At 38.1% G+C, this 23,020-nt stretch overlaps 1 protein-coding gene across 2 annotated transcripts in view; it reads left to right on the forward strand.

Annotated features, from left to right (window-relative positions):
• LOC146573300 (integrin alpha-L) overlaps window positions 1–23,020 on the forward strand; it is a 57,896-nt gene that overhangs the window by 19,152 nt on the left and 15,724 nt on the right. Inside the window, exons 21-31 of one of the 2 annotated variants that reach the window (XM_085278025.1) lie at window positions 2,903–2,998; window positions 3,165–3,244; window positions 3,323–3,403; window positions 3,514–3,589; window positions 4,600–4,707; window positions 4,785–4,826; window positions 5,311–5,436; window positions 5,526–5,633; window positions 5,713–5,754; window positions 5,867–5,977; window positions 6,101–7,949. In XM_085278025.1, coding sequence (XP_085134151.1) covers window positions 2,903–2,998; window positions 3,165–3,244; window positions 3,323–3,403; window positions 3,514–3,589; window positions 4,600–4,707; window positions 4,785–4,826; window positions 5,311–5,436; window positions 5,526–5,633; window positions 5,713–5,754; window positions 5,867–5,977; window positions 6,101–6,391 — 1,161 coding nt within the window. In that variant the 3' untranslated portion in view covers window positions 6,392–7,949. Of the gene's footprint in view, window positions 1–2,902; window positions 2,999–3,164; window positions 3,245–3,322; window positions 3,404–3,513; window positions 3,590–4,599; window positions 4,708–4,784; window positions 4,827–5,310; window positions 5,437–5,525; window positions 5,634–5,712; window positions 5,755–5,866; window positions 5,978–6,100; window positions 7,950–19,744; window positions 19,876–19,976; window positions 20,120–20,263; window positions 20,415–20,635; window positions 20,772–20,870; window positions 20,945–21,523; window positions 21,639–21,829; window positions 21,973–22,475; window positions 22,623–22,708; window positions 22,907–23,020 lie in introns of those variants that run through there. The other variant, XM_085278027.1, reaches the window with a different exon arrangement.

Consider the following 23,020-nt stretch of genomic DNA (forward strand, 5'->3'; position numbering starts at 1 on the left):
GGCAAACGGGTGCAAGCCTTTGACCACAAACTCAGTCACTGCTCGGTGACGTTCGTCTATCCTGGCCTGAAAGGAGACGCTACCGGTAGACTGCAGTGAGAACTGCCAGCATCTGAGCCAGACTCTGTCTGTCTCATCATGGTCACCTCAATGCACAGTAATGGCAGGTTTTGTAATAAGGCAGATCGCGCTAACATAATATGCACTGTTAGTTGATTATTTACCTGCCGCATTAACGGGAGAGGACGTGCAAACGTTACCGCTGCTGCTGGGTTGAGATTCACGAGTCCGGAGCGGAATTAAAAACACGACATTCATTTAAGGTCATCGTGTGTTTTGTGAGCAAATGCTTTTGCATATTCGTAGTGTTTCCTCCGTTAAATGAAATATCTACTTTGCAAGTATTGCAAGTTGCCCTGTTGTCATCCGTTCTCGTAAAGTATAACCAAACTTTTGAGCGTTTAAGCCGCTTAGGCGCCGTGTTTCCTGCCAGATAAATGACGTTCCGCGACGTGGTGACCTCATTCGGGGCGACTGGAATCGATAAGGGAATCGTTTGCAAAAATGGCAAACAATTCTAAGGAATTGAAACAGTGGGAACCGGCTCTCAACAAGAACCGGTTTTCGATACCCATCCCTATTGGAGACCACAGTAAAGAGAATTGCAACAGTCTAACCCGGAGGTCACAAAAGCATGGATACCTTTTTCGAGGTTCCTGTGTGGTATATAATGCTTAGCTTTAGAAATCTAGCGAAATTGAAAGAAGCCAGATTTAACTACAGATGGAGGAGATATCCAAATAGACACCCGGGAGAGAGTGAGAGTTAGCAAGAGGCAACAAGCTGGTCTCGAGGAACATGGCTATTGAACACCATAATTTCATTTTGTTTTCTCATTTAAAATGAGAGAATTATCCGACAGCCAATCTTTGACCTCTCTCAGGCAAGCCAACAAGGAGTGCAGTGACAATGACAGATCATCAGTCAGTTGACAATAAATTTGAATGTTGTTAGTGTAGCAATGATGAGAACTACTGTATTTTTCAGAAACACAGTATTTCTGAAATGCCACTTTTCAGAAAAACCTATGGTCACGAGCTGTGGGTAGTGAGTGATAGAACGAGATTGAGGATACAAGCGGTGGAAATGAATATTAAACTGTAAAATTATGTCTCAAAATGGATTAACACTCATCGCATACAAGACCTTGCATATGATGAAGAGGAGTTTAAATTCTACATTTAACAGAGAGCCGTATGGGAGAAATAGGCTCTGTCTTTCTAGTCCTTTCAGTAATCTCACTGCAGTATTTTGGATTAACTGAAGGCTTTTCACAAAGCTTATAGGACAACCTGGTTATACACAATAGAGTTTACAGGTTGCAGGGAACTCGATTTTATGTGCATTTCTGTGCTGTGTTGCACAAAATCTGATAAGTTGCCTTAACTTCCTTCCTGTGGTTGTCCAGTAATGCATTTCCTCTTCTTTCTGCTTATGTCTTAAAATCCTAAAACTCACAATCTTAACCAATGTTTTTGCTGGGAAAAGGGAAATTAAATGAAAGGTTACTCATATCTGTTGGGTCTAATTACAAATGAATGAAAACCATAAGAATAAAATAATACTTTGGTGGAAAACTGCTTTTTTTTAAAATGAAAAAAGCAGATAACCTTACTGGAGCCACTCAATGCATACATCTATACAAACCCATTTTAAGAGGATCAGTTGTTCCCTTCATTGATGGTGCATGTTCAGCTCAGTGAAGTGATCACTGACTGATCCTCGTATAGTGACCACTGTGTAATAAAATGCAGGAGAAACTAAATGCATGCAATCTATTTTCATTTGCACATCAAAACAGAGCTCAGCATCAACAAGGTTATGAGCAGACGGTTTTTGGAGACATGTTGGCAAGTTTACTGTGTTTTACTGATGAATACGTTATTTTTGTCATCACGGACTTCTAGAACATTTTGAGATTGGCAGTATTTGATATCGCTTACGGACATGAACAGATTGCGACAGGTTGAATATAATGTCTTTTTTATAAGTATTTTTTAAGCATATTATACTCATTTAGTTCTTAGAAATGCAAAGTCAGTCCACTGTGAAGCATAGCACGATATTTCTTCTCACCTGCTCTTGTCAGGTTAAAGTGATGTTCAGTTGCATCCTTCCCCTGTGTGTGAATTTAGGACAACATCAAAGCAAGTGTTTCAAAATTTTAAGATTTTAGTTCATTACGGCACAGTGTTTTACACATGCTGTTCTTCAGATCATTAACAAGCTGCTCCGGTGTAGGTTTGGGCTAATCCATGGTTATTTTATGGTTCTTCAAACATAAATGCAGCAGGTAATCAAATAATTATTTGCCCTGCCATAAAGACAAAGATGACATTATGCAACCTTTCGTTAAGCCTAGTCAGCTTATCACAGAGAAAGGCAGAATCTTAAAATGTCCCTTCATACCCACATCCTTAAAATCTTTCCTCTAGACAGTTCTTTGAAAAATGCTGACAAAATATCACAAATATTCATATTAAAATATTAATTTTCATATGTAATTATAGAAACTTCCTGAAAGCTGACAGCTCTGCACATTTAACTGAACTGTCTCAAACTACTAAGATGGACTAAACATCATATATATGCATGACGGGGTTAGGGTTAGGATATATATATGTGTATATATATATATATATGTGTGTGTGTGTGTGTGTGTGATGATGGTCAGGTTATACAATGCCTCGGTGACCTCCACTACACTATGCAGTATAGCTTAACCTTCAAAAGTTTAAACTTAGTGTTACCTGCAGTGTATCAAAGGAAATGTCACAGTAGGTGTAAAAACTTTTATTTTAGAGTCTCAGCTCATACCAACCATTTTCTTTTCTTAAAACAGTCATCAAGACTAACAACGCACGACTGCCGGGATCAAGAAGAACGCAACAAAACCATATGTGGTGTGAGCCAGCCTGTGTATCGCAGTAGATCCTACGTGAGTCATAAAACATCCAGATACCATCCTAACAGACAGAAGTGAAGTTTCACAAATGACCAAGTCTCTGAAACTTCAGTCTTAGCTTCCAGCTTCTCCTCCTTACATCTTTTCTCTTCATCTGTGAATCAGGCCTAACATCTTTTTCATTTCTTCCCACAAAAAGGCAACGTTTCAATCTTCCTTCCATGTCATGCATAATTATGAGTGGAATGACAAGATGTCCATGATAATTGAAGCAAAAAGGTACAACAATCTACTGCATAAACATTTCTCTAAAATATTTATTTTGATATTTACAAGAAATGTCTTTTTCACGCTCAGTGATAATCAAGACTCAAACAGGACCAGCACCCTCACCGAAAGCATCCCAGTGCAATTTGAAATTAAAATGATTTTAACAGTGTAAGTATCACTATTCACATAAAATATTATGTGTATCCTTATGTTTAATCTATTTCTACAAGTCAGTAGTTGTATAATTGTTCAGTGGCATGCTGCGATCATCTTTTCAGGAACCAAGACAGCACTACCTATCTGAACTTCACCTCAGATGAGACTGCACCTAAAGAAATGAACATTACATACAGGGTAAGACAGCGGTCCACAACCTTTTTTGCGCCACGGACCGGTTTAATGTCCAACAATATTTTCACGGACCGGTCTTTAAGGTGTCGCGGATAAATACAACAAAATAGACTGACACGACCAAGACAAAAACTCGGTATTTCGTAAATATAATAATAATCGTTAACTCTGTGTAATTGTGTAGCTTTAGCGTCCTCCTCTCTGCCCCGTAATGCTCTCTGGTCACCATGGTAACGCGTAAATATTTCTTTCAAAATAAGATCTTACTTTTCCCGTGTTGTAGTTGTGTGTACAACTACAACACGGGGAAAGACCCAGGGAAACAGAGTTAATGATAAAAACACTGAAAACCATACATTTCACACCCGAGCTTCAACTCTCGGGGCCCTGTACCAAATGACTCATGGACCGGTACCAGTCCGTGGCCCGGGGTCGGGCACCGCTGGGGTAAGACACATGACGACTCTGTAACAAGAAACTATCCAACTCAACTGGTGATCAATGATCTCATTGAATACTTTAATTGTCAAGATGCAGTTTTAAAACCATATTGATCTTCATTTAGTCAGGGTGACACAAAATCAGATGTTAGCCTATCAATAATTTGTTTCCAGAGTTCAGGCCCGTTCTTCCATAGACTGGTTCTATAGAGCCAGAAGTATTTTCATAACCCTGTGTATCGCCCCCTGGAGGCCATTCAAAATAATGCAAGTTTAAGGAACTTTGTTGGCTTCACTTTTCAGACCCAGAACCTACGTCCACCTTTTATACTGTCTGTGGTTTAGACCAAGCCTCAAGTGGCCATTAGAGGAGTTGATGGCTTTCCCGTATTGATTTCAGTTTTCAGCTGATCAATCAAAATTATCGATCATGTTCTTGCTAAACTAAACTAACTGGTTGTAACTGACTGATACAAGGCTGTTATCAGTATTTTCATCTGATTCTCATCAGAAAACTGAATATTTCCACATGTATTTATTTAAAATGACCATTTTGTCTATGACAATTTACAGATAGATAACACTGGTTTTAAGGAGTTTCCTGCAACCATCACCCTGGAATTCCCAACTCAACTGGAGCATAGCTTTGAAATGAAAAGCTATCAAATCTTTGTCAAGGAGGTAATTTTGTGTCTGAACACTGCTGCTCCATATGAAAATATAGAACCTTAAAGCTTACCATACTTTTTCTCTTTAAGAACAAAACACAGTGCACAGCCACTACTAACCACAAATTTAAGGTAAGTACAAGAGATTGAATAAAATATTGAGGTCTTGTAAAATTATTAATACCTTAAAAGGAAGCTGTTGTGCTAATGCTTTTATTTATTCGTGCTTGGACTCTATTAGACTAACTTTACATGACGCACAGTTCAAAGTAATCCTTATCTTATAAATGACTTTGCAACAACCTCTCAATTCATCCTCCATTTAAAACAAGAAGCTTTATCTAATTTTCTTTCCCTTAACCCAACTTTCTTCGGATTGGCTGCCCCTCAAAAACAGAAGGTTTGAACAGCTGGTTCTTCTGTATTGACAATATTCGATAAAGCAACTATCAGGGACATCAAACTGAGTGTTTAGAGAATACTTCCAACTGTACTGATGTAATTTAAAACATCATATTAGTATCCACAATTACTGCAGTGTATTTATGACAGATGAAGAAGTAATGAAAAGAATAATACGTCTCATTTAAAACATTTTCTTGGGGTTGTGGAACAGAACTGCTTACCAAAAAATAAGTGCGTGGCCATCGTCTGCAACACTTTCAATTTGAAGAACTATGCATCTGCTGAGTTTACACTATCGGGAAAAGTCCACTTTAAAGAAGCCGCACAACAGGCAGCCGTATGTACTAAATACACACAGAATACACATTACACATATATAAAAATAATAAATTACTTAAGATTAATTAATCTGCTCTTACTTTACAGAATGTTGCTTTTCTGAAAAAATACACTGGAGACAGCAGAAAGATTAACTTTGTAAGTTCTGTACATGTTGGCTATGACGACGCTCGGTATGTGCTGAACGATCCAGAGGTATGTTTGATTTTGACCACAGCATATTTCTGTCATTGCTTTTCCAGTAAACCTAATTTATTATATCTATTACCCACAGAATAAAGACCATTTGACACCATTCAAATTTCCAACAAAAAAGGTACCTTCAGTCTTTACATGAATAATTATTATAATTATTCAAACTATTTACTAGAGTGATGTTAAAAATGGTAAGGCACTACTTTGAAATCTTGTGTTTTCTCTGCCAACAGACTGAAGTTCGGGTTGATTTCTTTATCCTCCCAAATAAAATGCTGATCATTTTAACTGGAGCCGGTTTGGGACTCTTACTTCTGATCATAATCACAATCATCCTGTTTAAGGTGAGAGTTTATACTCAGCCTGAAGACTGTTATCTTTATATCAAGTTGTCTGAATCTCCATAACTGCACTGAGATCACCAAATTGCTATTTGGTCTAATGATTCTCTTTGTGTCTGTCACAAGCTCGGTTGCTTCAAGAGGAAAAAGTTTGGAGAAGATGATCTTGAGGATGACACTGTTGTAATACCAATCCCTGCTTCAACTGTAGGGACTGATAAGAAATCTGAGAAATCTTCCAATGATAATCAAACGCAGGAAAAATCACCTCTCATCTCCTCTCCCCCCGATGATGAACAGATCAAGCAGTCAGGCACTGATAACAAATCTGATCAACCTTCTGAGGAAAATAAGGTTCATGATGATGGTGCTGCTGAGGAGAAAAAGGATGAAGCTACTGTTACCATTAACGCATAAAGTCAAGGAGGATTTGGAATATATGGAACATTTGTTAGTCTTAGTGACAGTTTAGCATAGTTCAGACTGGACACAAGTAGAAAACGTGATTTAGGGGTATGATCTGGGTCTGTGTCCCAGATGACCGCCCCATATTTTTTAATTCTCTTATTATTCTTCATGAGTTGCAACACATAAACCACAGTGTAAAACAGTTCAAATTTTGATTTGCCTGGCTACAGAAGAATTTCGCACTTTGCCTCAGTGCATTGCCTTAACTCGGTGGCATTTATGGATTATGTTCACGTATGGTTTAATCTTTGGATGAGAGAGCTTTAACCTGCATTTCACAGTGATTTCTGTTAGGGTTCCTGAGCTCATACACTGATGCCAGAATCATGCCATGCAGCATATAGGTTTATGAGATTTACAAATCAGTGCATTCTATTTCTACTTTTTACAGTACTCTTACTGTTTCTGAATTAGGTTTTTACATCTCATGCAATAATTGTGGGTTCAGCTACATCAGGGAAAAATCAATGACACCAGACATGAAGCTGAATAAGCATCAGATGGATTGGCTTTCTACAAATGCTCAATGGTCACAGCACAGGAAAACATCAGCGAGTTTGTAGACACCTCCATGAAGGAGGCTGTTCATGCCAGACACAAGAGGCAAGCACTTCTGTTTAATATTCTGTTGAGATGTGACTAAAGAGTCATACCTGTAGCAATCCATAGTTCATGCAGAAACCCAAGGTTTAATAATTGTTGTTCATGTGACTGTTTAACACAACTTATTTAACACGCTTAATAATTCCTTCTCTGCTAATGTCAATAGCCTACCATGTATTCCCCATTAATGCACATTATTTACATTTTGATACACTGTAATATTTTTAATAGTTACCACCTATATGAAAAGGCTCTGCTGCCTTCTGCACAGGTATTTATTCAAAAAGCACTTCACCTTGTATTATATCTGACTGTGTTTAATATGTTGATTTTTGTAGAGTAATTAAAATTTTGAATAATTGATTCTGATCTCACTAAATGAGTTAATGTGAGTGAGAAGATCTTTAGTTCGTTACAGACATGAAAGTTAGGTAGACAAAAGTGTTGATAATAAAAAGTTTGCAGCTGGATTGACAATAAACTTCATAAATTTGGGAGTTTAAATCTGAGATTACATCAGATATTTAGAAATTGTGGATGATGTTGGCAAAGTAAGACACCAATTTTAAATGTAGAAAATGTAAATGAAATGTAGATATTAAAGGGTGGAAAACAACATGTTCCTTTAATTTCCCTAATATTTTTAGTCTACTGTTGTTTGCATATTTGTACTTTTAGTTTGCTTTTCCGTGTTTTAAATGTCTTGCCTTTACACTGTTAATTTCCATTGGAATATATCCTAAGATCTGTATCCATGTGAACATGAATTATGACTTTTTTTTTCTTTTTAAAAGAAATTCTGTATCTTAGTAAAAGTGAAATAATGTTTGTAAGATAAACAGATGCACAAACCACCTTTGTATCTGCAAATGAATAAAGACAATTTCCCATGTCATATATGCACTGACATGTGAACTGAGGGTGTTATCTCGGGTGTAAGACCGACTAAATCCTTAAACCACATGATTTTGGTAAAATATCTGGATATTTTTGGATACAGATATAGAAAACTCAAACTGTTTCCTTCTCTCGCTCTGTCCCCTGGTATTCTTCTGAACTTGGCCAACTCATGATATGGTCAATTGTTTTTTCTCCTACTCAGCTGTCTTCCTCTCTAACAGTTTTGAACTTCCTACAATAATTCAGCTGTCATCGTGTAAACTTGACCCACTAATCTTGTTGAACTTTCCCTCCCCTCTCTTGGCTCGTTGATAGTTAATATCGCACACTCCTCTCTTATCTCTGGTTCTGTTCTATCCTCTCTTAAAACTGCAATAATAACTCCAGTTTTGAAAAAGAATGGTTCAGACCGTACCGTTTTAAATAATTTCAGGCTAATTTCAAATTTGCCCTTCCGAGCCAAAACTCTCGAAAAAATAGTGGCTGTGCAGGTTCATATACACCTCACTGGAAATAACTTGTATGAAGTTTCTTGTTGTTTTTTTTATACTTGTTTACTTGTAATACTTGTTTTTCTATTTGCCTTTTGGATTCACCAATGCCCTTGCTGTTTTCCAGGCATTAGTTAATGATGTCTTTTTTTTTTTTAACATAATTGTATTTCTCAGCTTATATATATGGACACAGCAAGGTCTTTGAGAAAAAAAATGAGAATGTCATCTGTCCATATCTATGTGAAGGTCAAGAAATGGGAGTTTCACACACTGCTGTCAGATCTCCATCAAACAGGGAACTCAAGGATGAGACATATGAAGCAGACAAATTGGGCTACTGACTGTTTATTCTGCATTGATCTGAGGATAGAAAACAGAATATATTAGTGTAGTCACTAATTTCATCCCTTTTGTGTGCTTAATTTTCCATTAATGTGGCGTAATGATATCAAAGCTGAGTCATTTTTAAAAAAAATAAACATTTTAATACGAATAAGCAGAATTCATAAATAAGGGAAATGGTTTTCAGTACTGAATTTTTTCAGGCTTTCGTTTGTAGTTTGTTGTTAGAGTTTATTAATAGAAAAAGAAGAACTGCGTTTATCAGAATGTAGTATTGAAACTATAAAATGATGACTGAGCCTTTTATTGGCTTTTTCTAATGTGCCTGAATTCTTACACGAGGCAGAGCAAAATATTTTAGCCTGGATAGCTGTTGACCTGATTAAGTGATGTTACACTAAATCAGATTATTTAATGAAAAAGTGTAAGGTCTTGAAGAAGATTTATTTATTGGGAGTGAATCTCATCTATACTTTTATTACTTTTTTCATTGGGCAAACTAATTCAAATGAAAATGTGAGTGTATGGTGCTGAAGAGAGACTCTAATAATCTGAATAAACACTGTCATCTTAAAGGCCTTTAACCCTCTCAAGGCAGGCGTTGCCGATTTGCAACAGTTAAAAACTAACAACCTGATTACCCCACATACATATTTTATAGTTTTTTTCTTTACTCAGAAGTATCACTACAGGACTTGGTTATGCATTAGCAACAAAAAGTTTAATTTGATCCTGAGAGGGTTAAACAGAAAGAGCAAAACCTTGCACATGCATTTTCCCTTTTGAGCAAGTTGCCCTGCAACAACAGGAGAAACTTACCAGTAGATCTTTTTTGTCCACTTTTTTACATTCAAAATCTTTTCACTAGAGAAAATAACAGAAACAGTTCTGCATGTGCCACTGAATTCAAGGCCACTATTATTTCAAGCCACTAAAATGTGCTGAACATTTATAAAACTGATTCAAAGTCTGGATTTTTAAAAATTACTGGCCAAAACCTCCACAGATGAACCTGCACTGATGTTCACAACTACTACATAACTGTGATATATGTACCACACTTTCTGTGTCTCAATGTAGTAACTGTCACAGTGACTGAAAAAACTTTTATTCTAGAGTCTCAGCTCATACCAGCTTTTTCTTTTTTCTTAAAACAGTCTTTGAGAGCGACACCTCCCATCTGCAATGCTCTGGAAGGAGTATTCAACACAACCGTGTGTGGTTTGAGCCTTCCTGTTTATGGCAGCAGATCCTCTGTGAGTCATACTGCAAGCAGATGCAATCCTAACAGACAAAATCAAGTTTCACAAACGCAAAACTGAAACTTTCGTTTTAGCAACCGGCGTCTGCTGTGTAGAAATTCTCATCTATGAATCAGGTACAACGTCTTTGTCATTTCTTCGCACAAAAACACGACGATTGAATGTTCTTTCCACGTCTCTGTAACAACTGCTGCAAACAGGTACTACTGCCCAACATAATACAAAGGCAAACATTTTCTTTAAAATATTTACTTTGATTTTTAAAGCAATACCTTTTTCATTCTCAATGATAATCAAAACTCCCACAGGACCAGCATCCTGACCAAAGATCATGGCAAAATATGAAATTAAAGTAAACAGTATCAGTATTCGCACACTGCATCTGTTTTAGCATTACATATAGGATAAGACACTTAATTACTCTACAGCAAGAGACCGTCCACCAGACCTGATGATCAAACGTAACAGAATACTTTTTATGTAAAGCTGCGTTTTTAAAATGCTCTTCACTGATTATTATTTAGTAATTAATGTATGTTTGAAGACACTTTTCAGGAGCATGTTCGAGCAGCCATTGCACTTGTCATTAACTTTGCCATTCTGCTATTATGTGGTGGGTAGGTACTATAAAGCAAAAAAGGCAGAAAAAAAATCCTACAACACATGGAAGATGTCATACGGCTGTGTGGCAGGCAGGATGTAGGACCCAAACGCAAGACACTCAGACATAGGAAAAAACACTCAAAGAGGCTGCTTTATTGCAGTGCAAAAAACTCCATAAAAACAAACACACAAAAAACAAACCCAAACTACAAACTGGAAACTGATACTAAACACTAGGAAACCTGGAACGAGAGACTAGGGACGCGGATCACAGGGAGCACGGAGGGAACCACACACAGCATGACGAGGGTACGACGTGACACAGAGCAAGGAAAACACAGGTCTTAAACACACTGAGGGACACCGAGTGAATGAGACACAGGAGAAGAGCAGAGCTGGGAGTAATCAAACATGATGAGACATGGGATGGGTAAAGCAAAAGTAGAAACACTGACATAAGACAAGGGACCGTCAAAGTAAAACAGGAAGTATAACACAGAGACGGGGACTTAATGATAATACAAAATCAAAACACTGGGTCACTGACCCAGGACCGTGACAGAAGGGTTTTAATATGATGTTTATGTGATCCACTAAAGTGAAACTTAACACTATATTTTGTGAGAGGGGTCTGGAGGTGACTTTTATTACCTTTGGACAGGTAACAGAAACTGGAACAGACCAATCTCATTTTTAGCTCTACAACTCCAGGAAAAAGATACCACATAAGAGATGACCTTTATGTCTTTCTGCTAGTTAGCGCTAAAAGACGAGAAGATGAATAAATCATTAGAATTTTCTTCGCCAAAACTAAATTGCAAACTTGTTGGACACACAAAACAAGCCACATCATATTATTATTATTATTTAAATCACGAGCGTTACCAGTGAGTATACTCTGGATAATGTTTCTTTCTGACTCTAAGAATGACCAAAAATTACCCAAAAGTGGGCTCAATGTTTTATTCATTGTGATATGAAATGAGTGACAGAGCCCATAAACTCATCACCAAAGTGTGTGAATGTCAGATTTAGTGCTATGTATTCATCAGTTGGTTCCAACTATAGCTTTTATAATGGCTCTTTGAAGAGACTGTAGTTGTAAAATCATGCTGTTAACAGTGAAGTGTGATCTGCGTTTACTTGTTTAGCTCAAGCCTCTTTAACCCTTAACCTGGCAAAGTGCGAGTTTGGGAAAGCTGTCGATATATCTAGGTAAGCAGGTTGGACAGGGGCAAATTCGTCTCATAACTGCATAAATGGATGCAATTCTGTCCCACCCTACACCCAAAACAAGAGATGAACTCTCTTGTTTTGGGCGGTTTCTAGGTCTAGCTGACTATTACAGGTGTTTTTGCCACAACTTCTCTGTGGTAGTAGAGCCACTCACCACTCACACCATTGTTCTTAATATATCTTCTCCCCCTCCAGCACATAATGGGCTCTTTTGAGGAGATTTCTTATCACTGTTATGCTGATGATATTCAGTTGTACATCTCTTTAAGCCCCAGGATTTATCTAAGCTTCAGCTTTTAAATGACTGCTTAAATTCTATCAAACGTTTGATGGCTGTAAATTTCCTCCAACTCAACGAGGGGAAAACTGAAGTCCTCATATGTGCTCCGGACAGATTTGTATCCCAGATAGTGAAAGCCCTTGGTCTTCTTTCTGTGTATGTTAAATCCTCTATCAGGAATTTAGGTGTCACTTTTGACTCGACTCTTACATTGGATGGGCATGTGAAATCTCTGGTTCAGTCTTGTTTTTATCATTTAAGAAATGTGGCTAAGTTAAGCCCTATTTTATCTCGCCCTGAACTGGAGATAGCTATACATGCATTTATTTCCTCACGCTTGGACTATTGTAACTCTTTGTTTATGTGTCTAAGCAAAGGTTCTCTGGATCGTCTGCAGGTTGTGCAAAACGCTGCAGCTAGACTTTTGACAAAATCCTCCAAGTATTCTCATGTGACACCATTGCTATTTCAGCTACACTGGCTTCCTGTTGAACTTAGAGTACATTTTAAGATCCTGGTCTTGACATTTAGAGCCTTGCATGGACTGGCACCTCCCTACATCTCCGATCTGCTACAGCCCTATGTCCCTAGCAGGTCCCTGAGGTCATCTGATCAGGGCTTACTTGCTATAAAACAGGCTAAAATGAGAACTAATGGTGACAGAGCTTTTGCCACCGTGGCCCCTAGACTGTGGAACTCTCTCCCCCAAACATTAAGAACTGTGGACTCAGTAGTTGTTTTTAAAAGAACAACTCAAAACTCACCTTTTTAAAACTGTGTTTGGTTAAATTTCTGCCTGTTTTATATTGTCTGTTTTACCCTTTTATTATTTGTTATCTTATGTGCAGCACTTTGTGATTCTGTCTAGAAAGGTGCTATAGAAATAAAAATGTCTTTATTTATTTATTTATTTATTTATTTATTTATGTACAATCACAACCAGAGGTTGATCCTGATCAGATGTGTTCTTCCATAGACTTCTACAATATCGGAAGTCTTTATAACCTCATGTATCATCCCCTCTGGGAGGAAAAGATGACTTGATGCTTGTTTAGTCTCCAACAAGTTAACAGGTTGGCAGCTGAATTTTCTATGCAGTTCAGTGTTGACCCCAAAACCATTTGGGAAGAGAAGGGGTTGAAGATTTGATTGTTTTATCATGCTCTTAATGAAACGAGGAAGAATAATAACGCCTCAAGATATTCAAAGATTCAAAGCATTCATTGTCATGTGTACCAATAAAAAGCATTTCTCTGTACAATGAAATTCTTTCTCTGCTGTCCACACACAGATGCTGGTTAATATGTACAATAGATAGAATACAAATAGTATGAATAAATAAATGGAGACAAAAAAGAAAAATTGAAGTATTGAATAGATAGATTTATGTGCAAAAGAGCTATGAGCTTAATATGCTGGTTGATATGTGAGATGACCTGAAGTGCAAAAATTATTGATACTGTTAAAATAGGTCAGCTGTTTAAGAGTCTGATAGCAGTGGGGAAGAAGGAGTTGCTGAGTCGAGATACAAAATCAAGTCGAGTCTGGATTTCACACTTCTAAACCTTCGTTCCGAGGGCAGAAGTGTGAACAGTCCGTGTTGGGTGTGTGGGGTCTTTGAGGATGGAGGCAGCTCTCCTATGGACTCTGCGATGGCAGATGTTCTGCAGAGAGGGCAGCGGGGTCTTGGTGATCCTCACAGCGTTTGTTATCACTCTCTGCAGGCATTTGTGGTCCATAACAGTAGTGCTGCCATACCATGCAGTGATGCAGCTGGTCAGGGTGCTCTCCACAATCCAGCTGTAGAACCTGCTGAGGATCTTGGCCAACACCCCAAATTTCCCCAGCCTCCTCAGGAAATACAGCTGCTGCTGAGCCTTCTTGACCAGCTGTGTGGTGTTCAGTGTGCAGGTGAGGTCCTCAGACATGTAGACGGCCAGGTACCTAAAGCTGCTCACCCTCTCCACTTCAAGCCCCAGGATGAACAGCAGCTGGTGAGGCCTCTTCTTCTTCCTCATGTCCACAATCATCTATTTTGTCTTATCAGTGTTGAGGGTGAGATTGTTCTCCTCACACCATGACACCAGACCGGCCACCTCTCTCCTGTAAGCAGCTTCGTCCCCTCCAGTGATGCAACCGATCACTGCAGTATCCTCCGCGAACTTTAGTATGGTGTTATCCCTATTGGATGCAACACAGTCGTGGGTGTACAGGGTGTAGAGGATGGGACTGAGGACGCAACCCTGTGGAACGCCAGTGTTAGTACTAATGCTGCCTGCCAGTCATAAAGTCCTGTGGTGGGTGGATAGGGTTGGGTGTAGGCCGAGTGTTGCCAGCTTGTGAGTGACACCATCTGGCTGAGGCCTGTCTATGCGCAGTTTGCATGTTCTCATTGTGTCTGCATGGGTTCTGTCCAGGTAGTGTGGCTTCTTCTCACAGTCCAAAGACAAGGAAATGGTAAATGGACTGGTTCTTATATAGCGCTTTTCTACTCTGAGCACTCAAAGCGCTTTACACAACTCGTTCATTCACCCAATCACACCCATTCACACAAGCACTTTTCTAAGTTTGTAGTGCTATCTAACTAACTAACATTCATACTCTGATGGAGTTAGTATATTGTCAAAGGATATTTAGCATGCAGATTGGAGCAGACTAGGAACGAACCACCAACTTCCGGTTAGTAGGTGACCTGCTCTGTAGCTAGTAGCTAGTTAGCAGGATTAGGTTAACTGGTGATTCTAATATGCCTGTAGTTGTGAATGTGAGCACAAATGGTTGTTTGTCTGTGTTACTCCCGCGACAGACTGGTGATCTGTACCCCAACTCCCACATTATGGTAGCTGGGTCAGGTCCCCCCCAGTTGATGAATGGTGTGGATTGAAGCCACGCTGTTGTAATAGATGCATCATGGGATTTTTCATTGTTCTGCTGAAATATGAAAGTCCTTCCTTGAAAAAAGATGTTGTCTGAATGGGAGCACGAGTTGCGCAGGTTATCCTGCCTTCTGCACATGTAGTTATAGCACTTAAACTGTCACTTATATTATACCCAGAGGTGGGAAGTAACAAAGTATCGATACTTTGTTAATGTATTTAAGAACTTTCAGGTATCTGTACTTTACTTGAGTAGTTATTTTTCTAGCATTTTTTACTCCCTACATTTTTAAACAAATATTGGTACTTTCTACTTCTTGTGTTTTGAAAATAAGCCCAAACAAAAGTTGAGCACAAAAAGAGCAATGTTTTTTTTATTGTCAGGTATTTTCAAATACATTTCTATCATCTCAACAAACATCTGTGAACACACAACCTGTTTGTGTGTAGTTTGTCACACGGTGTGTTGCTAGCTAAAGGTTCAGCTGCTTATTTCAGAGGGAGAGAAAAGAAAGAAAGCTTACATGTAAGTTCACATATAATCTTGATGTTGTGTTCACTCTGATGTAAATTAGCCCCATCTGAGTCTGTGAGTTTAACAGTTACAAAGTCGGCTGCCTTTTTGTTTACTTCGGTCTTTAAAAGGTAATTTTAGATCTCAGTGACATTTTCAACTGGATGAACAAATATAATAAAATATTTGTACTACTGGCTTTTACAGCTTATTTCACAGGAGTGAATATATATATATAGAGAGAGAGAGTGAGAGATAGAGATAGAGAGATCTTAATGCTGAGAAAAACAAAACTGCCCACATAGACTGTGCTTTATTCACTTTGAATAAACAAACTTGTAAAAGCAACTTTAACAATATTATTTTGGACTTAAATGCACAAAAAGGGCAATATTTGTGTGGGCTGAAGTCATGTGCAGTGTAAAAAGATCTTTTAGTGCTCCCTCCTGGCAGATCTGTGTATATGCAGAAAGAGAAAAAGTCACATTAAGTCGTTTTCTGTGTACAAACGTCATGTTTGTCAGAAGCAGTAACCAATGAGGATGAACTCCAACAAGTACAAGCTCACCTTTTGAACTGCACATGTTTTAAGTTAAGCCTTTAGTCAAAACAACACCTCTGAAACGGACTGACAGGACTCAAGTGCAGCCTTTTTTCTAATGTGTGTGTGCGTGTGGAGTCCTGCCTGTGCCCCTCAGCAATAACATTTAGCTATTAATCACAATTTTGGTAAATAAAAGGAACGGGCGCGCATCAGTCACATGATGACCATTAACCAATCCTCGCCATTGACAACAGAGGAGCCGGGAACGAGCACGCAAAGAGCACGCGCATTGTTTTCCTCCTGGACTGTGCGGAGCTGTAAGAGAAACACAAATGAACTGGGAAACCAGACTGATGCCGCAAAAAACAGTAAGCAGGGTGTACAACGTACACTTCAGTCTTCAGCACACGGGAGTATTAGCTTATTATGTACACGTTGGCAAGTTGTCTTGTGGCAACTGACGAATTGAAACACATGAGCGTGCTGTGTTTGCGACACACAACAACTGTCCTTTTATAACCCCACAAGTAGTGCTGGTCATGGGTCTGTAGCTCTGTCCACCGTTTTAGGGACATATTTAGTTTTAAAGTAAGTTACAGGGCTTTCCCCTGCCTTTCTGGGGTGCTTATTTTTCACTGAAAACTATCTAATATGCATAGCCACGTAATTATGGATTATTATAATTACGCTATAAAATCACTGTAGTTTAAAGAAAATACATTAAAAACAGATTATATTCGATTAATATTTCAAATATGACCAAATGCCGATTTTACAGGAACAAAATTATTGTATCTTTACACAGATAAAATAACAAGCTTTCTGCCTTGCGCAGTGGATAGTCAAACAAACTGAATAATCAAAAAGACATATTGTTTATAGAACTAGGAATAAATATTAAGGGAAGGATTCTGGATCAGCACCATAATGCAAACTTGTGGCCATAGTATATACAGTATTCTGGAAAAAGTATAAAATATCACTGTGTGTGTGTGTGTGTGTGTGTGTGTGTGTGTGTGTGTGCATGTTTTATGTAACAGACTTTATTTAAATTAAAACTTATAAATAAAAACAATAATAAACACAATTACAATAGTTTGGTTCTATAACATTTTTCTATCATTATTATGGATTAGGCGCAAGAATTGTTAAATTTTGATTATTAAATAATAGATGCAATAGCAAACTGTGCCTTGTTATCAGATAAACAGCAAGTGGAGAGTGATAGATCACATGAGGAGATGGAAGGAGGAAGAGTCGCCAAGAGTGAGTCACATCAGAGACTAGATTATGTCCCACAGTTTTGTTTTGTTTTTAATCTGTTGCCTTATGGTTCCAAACGCTGTCACCAATCTTTGCATTTTTATTACTATCTCATAACACTTGTTTAATCAGCTAACACCTCTACTATGGACTTTTTAATGGGAACATATTAAGTTTGTCAGATCAACACAGCCCTGCCCATCAACACTATCAGCAGCAGGAGCAGCAGCAACCCCTCAACAGCAACATTGTTCCCCATCAGGTTAAAAAAAGGCTACGTTTGCTTTGCGTTGTCCCCACCTGATGACAATGATATATTTTGATAAGATTCCATATTAGATTATTGATGAATGTGGGTTTTTGTTATTCGGCCTGGTTCTGTGCGCCCCTTTTTAACTTTGAGAACCCGCCCCTTCAAAGATCTCTGCACGGCCCTGTGTCCAGATAAATGAGAGGTGTGACCCTCCCATTGTTTGTGTTTCCTCCAAGTTCTTGAACCGGGCATCCTGTTTGGTGCTCACTAAAATGCTGGCTTGTGTCTTAATCCTATTTCAGACTAAGAGATCGGACTAGAGCAACACAGGACGATGAAGGACCACATAGTCTGGCTCATCTGTACAGTGGCTGTTGGTAAGATTTGAAACAGGTTTCCTCCATTTGAAATAGACAGAGATCCTTTGTTTGTCTGGGGAAAGAGTTGTGGGAGTTTTTCTGAATATGGACTTTGTGTATGCACTTCAAAAACAGGCAAGTGATTTCTTCCACATGCTCCCACTTTTAGAAACAAAGCCAATTCAGTTCTATTTACATAGTACTAAATTAAAACAACAATCATTATATTATAAGGTAAAGACCATACAGTAATGTGGCAAAAAGGACGCCTCTGAAACTGATGAAATCTTCCCTTAAACCTTTGTGGAATTGTTTGTGTTACGTTAAAAGAGCAGATTGTATGAGTATCTGTGTTATAGATCGAAATTTATTGTATTATTTTTAGACACTCTCTCATTTCAAATGTGTAAAGAGTAATAAATATATCCAATGTTCCTCTGATCCTCTAGGATAAGCTAGCTAACTATACGTAATCACATTCAGGAGCTGGAATTCCTGAATGTGTTATGTGTTCCTGCACATGTGTTATTATAGTTAACAAAAAGTGGCCTCCTCCTAACCAGAGAGGGAATTGTTTTACTATGGAGGGAATGGTTTTTTAACTGATGAAGTACACAGAGCTCACATACAGTGGAGGAAATATTTATTTGATCACTCAGAAAACAATGAGTTGCCGGGGGGGAGCGACAGCGCAGCTATACATCATCTCTCGCCTTCATACCTCTCTGACCTGGTTCAAATCACCATCCCTTCTCGGTGTCTCAGATCCTCCTCTTCTCTTTCTCTTTCCATCCCTTCCCCCCGGCTAGCCACCATGGGGCGCAGGGCTTTCTGTTGCTCTGCCCCCCGTCTTTGGAACTCCTTCCACCTGAGATAAGAAACATCACTTCCCTCCCTCTTTTTAAGTTCAGACGCAAAACTCAGCTATTCACATTAGCCTATTCCACATAAATCTTTCCATCCTGCTACTTTAATTTATTTTATATATTTGCTCAACATTTTATCCTTATTATTTTGTAAATTGTTACGTTTGTTGTTGTTATAGCTTGTGTACAGTGTCCTCGAGTGTTTTTTAAAGGCACTTTCTTAAATAAAAATGTATTAATATTATTATTATTTTGATTTTGTCTGTATTTAACTGGAGGAAGTTGCCATTAACCATTGTTTGATTTCTGACAGACAATTATTTAAACAAGACCATTTATAAAACTTAGAAGCTTTGAAAGAACAATATAACTGAATGTCATCTGCACAGAGGTGATAAGAACTATTACTGCAACGTCTGATAATTTGGCCTAGAGGGATTATATAAAGCAAAAAGAGAATCAAACCCGAAACAAATCATTGAGGGACCCCACAGGGCAGAACTGATGTTTCAGACAAAATTTGATACATACAGACAGTAAAAGATCTTTCACATAGATGCAACATGAACCATTTCAAAACAACACCAGTAATCCTAAACAAGCCCTTAAGCCTATTTATCATGATCAATGGTATTAAAGCAGAGGTGAGATCCAGTAGAACCAGAATTGTTTACTTTCCAAAGTCTGCTGTGATCAAAATGTCACTAGGCATGTTACTGTAAGTAAAGTGGTTTCAGTGGAATGCAATTTGCTCAAACCAGACTGGAAAAGGTCCATTACGTTGTTTTCTTCAAAAAGTAGTTAAGTTATTCTGCTACTGTTTTTTTCAACAATATTTAATACAAATGGTAATTTTGACCTGTAACTGCCTGGAAGAGTTATGATTAAATATGTTTTATTTTTCCAGAATGCACCAAAAAGACAGTGGACCTCGTCTTTCTGTTTGATGGATCAGGGAGTTTGACTCAAAATGAATTCAACAGAAATAAAGATTTTATTGTGGAGATAATGGACAGCCTGAAGAACATGTCGATCAAGGTCAGTTCACTACTGCAACATTTAAGCATTCACAGCTTTTATTTGTTAAGATATATTTACCGTTTAGTGTCGTATCTAAATAATTTATGTTGGTTTTTCAGTTTGCAGCAGTTCAGTTTGCCACAAGAGTCCACAAAGTGTTTGACTTCAATGACTATAAAGCCGGACGTGCTCTTGATAAACTCATGAAAGAAAATCATTTAAAAGGTCTCACCAACACACACAGAGCCATCGAATTTGTTCTGTAAGTTCAGTTATAATAAAAGAAGAAAGGCTCAACACAACTGTGACATTATTTGCATCTTAAGTTTGTTGATTTGCTGTTAATGTGTTCATGTTCACAGCTTGGTTTATTGTGTTACAAAAGCTGTTTTTACTTTTGTTTCAGTGATGAAATCTTTGACAACAAAGCTGCAGGCGCCTCTCCTGATGCAACTAAAGCTCTGATTCTAATCACAGACTTAGATCCCTCTGATACAGACAGAAAAGGGATAATTAAAAAATATGATGAGAAAAATATAATTCGTCTTGTTATTGGGGTAATGCCATATATCATGTCTCCTTTTTTGTCACGTTTGGTTTCTTCTGTTCACTTCTGTATAACAATCAATGCTCTTTTTAATATATGTGATGAATATGAGTTTATTGTTGTGGGTCAGAACAAGTAAATTCCAATTTTTATTCTAATGTTGTGTTTTTTTCTTATGCTGATGTCAGACTTGGAACTCCTTCATGTTTTAAAGCTGTGTTCTGGTTTCAGATCAAGGATGCAAAGCTGGATAAATTTAGGGCCATCGCTTCAGAACCAAAAGACAAAAATGCCTTCAAAATTGAGAATTATGATGGACTCACAGGAGTACTGGAGAATTTTCAGAAAGATGTCTTTGTTATGGAAGGTGGGGTCTAATTTCTTTCAATCAAGAATCAAGAATTCATGTCATCTCATCTTCCACATGTGCAGCTGTAACGTGTACTCCCTGATGGTCCATATTTAGGTTCCAAAGCGGCTCAAGCAAGAAACCTGACTGATGAAATGTCTCAGAGTGGATTCAGCGCTATTTTCAACAAGGTGAGCAAAATCTATCTGAGCACCCTAAAGAATCATCTGGAAATCAGACTAAAGCAGGGGTCTCAAACTTAAATGAGCTGTGGGTCACTGCCTGCACTGTCATCTCATGTGAGGGCCACTTTTAGTGTTCAGTAATACAAACAAGAAAACACCCACAAATATTTCCCAAAATGTAGTGTTTTGTTTGTTTGTTTTTTAAATTTCAAATATTGTATAACAAGACAAAACTGCAAACATGAATGCACATTTTTTCTCACACTTAACTAACTTAAGCCTTTCATTGACCTACCAAATAAGCGAATTGGTACTCTCTTTCTGGCCAGACACAAGTGCAGACATAAATGTACAGTGAAGGGCCAAATTGCATTATATTTCTTCATATCAATATACGGAGTTTGAGTGAAGGACTTTATCCATGCTAAATTTAGCACTTCAGCATCCTTAAAACTTTTCTGCTGCTGACTAACTGGAAAATGAGTCCAGCTGCAGCAGGTCAGATGACACAGTTGATCTTCCGCTTCCTTTTCTAACCATACCTGGGATTCCTGTTTCATTACACCTGCACATTCCTGTTTATAGGATACACTGATTCTGGGTTCAGTGGGAACAAACAGCTGGCGTGGTTCTCTCCAAGAACGTCGAGATAAAACAGAAATAATTGAGGATCAAGAAATGGAGATGGACTCCTACATGGGTAAACTTTATTTACACATTATCTGATGTTTCTTTTTTAAAAATAAGATTTCGTTATTTGGCTCAACACTTGAACAAATGAACTTTGGAAGGTTCCAGTCTAAATCAGTTTTAATATCTTCCAAGTACAACAAATACACACATTAGTTTTTCAAATAAAAACATGTTGTGTGTTATATTTGCCTCTTGCAGGATATTCTGTCTCTGTTGGAGAGAGAGGTGGGGTTTCTTTGTATTTCACGGGTGCACCCCGGTTTCAGCACACAGGACAGGTTGTACTTTTCAAACAAAACAGCAACAACTGGACCACAGCACAAAGAATAACTGGAGACCAGGTCGGTTACTTATATGGTAATTTTACTCTTCATATGGCTCAGTTTGTTTTTGGAAGTCATTGTGTGTCACCATGTCATTGTTGATACCTGATTGTAGTGTTGCCTTGAAATAAATGCAAATTTTCTTGATCAAATCTACTGTTATTTCTATTTTAAATCACTTCTATGTGTAGATCAGTGATTCACATTAACAATTATAGAAAGGTGCTCTATATTATAAAGTAAAGACAGTGAAATATTAGAGAACCACAACAAGCAGACGATCAGCATGATCAAACACTTGATTGAACTCTAGTAACAGGAACAGACATCTAGCAGACTGGTTGAGATAAAATAAGACAGAAAATAAGAGCATGGAGATAAACCACAAATGTCAAACATGACAAAACACAAGCTAAAGGAGAGAGAAGACAGAAGTCACCAAGGTGCTTTAGTGATATCCCTAAATGATATAAATCTATAATTAAAACAACACTGAACTAATGATATAACTAACTTGTCAGATCGGTTCCTACTTCGGCGCCGAGCTGTGTTCGGTGGATATTAACTCAGACGGTGACACTGATTTCCTGCTGGTGGGAGCGCCAACGTTTTACCAGCTTCAGGAGAAGAAAGAAGGTCAGATCTACATCTACACTCTGACTGATGAGGTGAGCCACCACTTTGTGATATTACAGTGTGACATTCAATGCTTTCATGATCAAACTCAATGAACTAATCTCCTCTTTTCTCATAGCTGCAACTGAAAAGTGAACTGATTGTGATGGGACCATCCATGGGTAGATTTGGCACCACCATATCCAGCCTCGCAGACCTGAATGGAGATGAACTCCGAGACGTTGCTGTCGGAGCTCCGCTTGAGGATGATAACAGAGGTGCTGTGTATATCTACCTTGGAGACAGACATAGAGGGATACGCAGCACTTTCAGCCAGGTGAGAGACGGACAGAGGCAAAAAGGTGACCATAAATAATCAGCAATTTCAGTTTCCCTTCTTATGAATCCCTGCTTATCAAACTATATAAACATAAAAGATATTTAAAGCTAC

Source organism: Mchenga conophoros, linkage group LG6 (assembly GCF_057382185.1).
Source record: "Mchenga conophoros isolate Kocher_MC1m ecotype Shallow Benthic linkage group LG6, M_conophoros_male_GT1.1, whole genome shotgun sequence".
Taxonomy (NCBI): Eukaryota; Metazoa; Chordata; class Actinopteri; order Cichliformes; family Cichlidae; genus Mchenga; species Mchenga conophoros.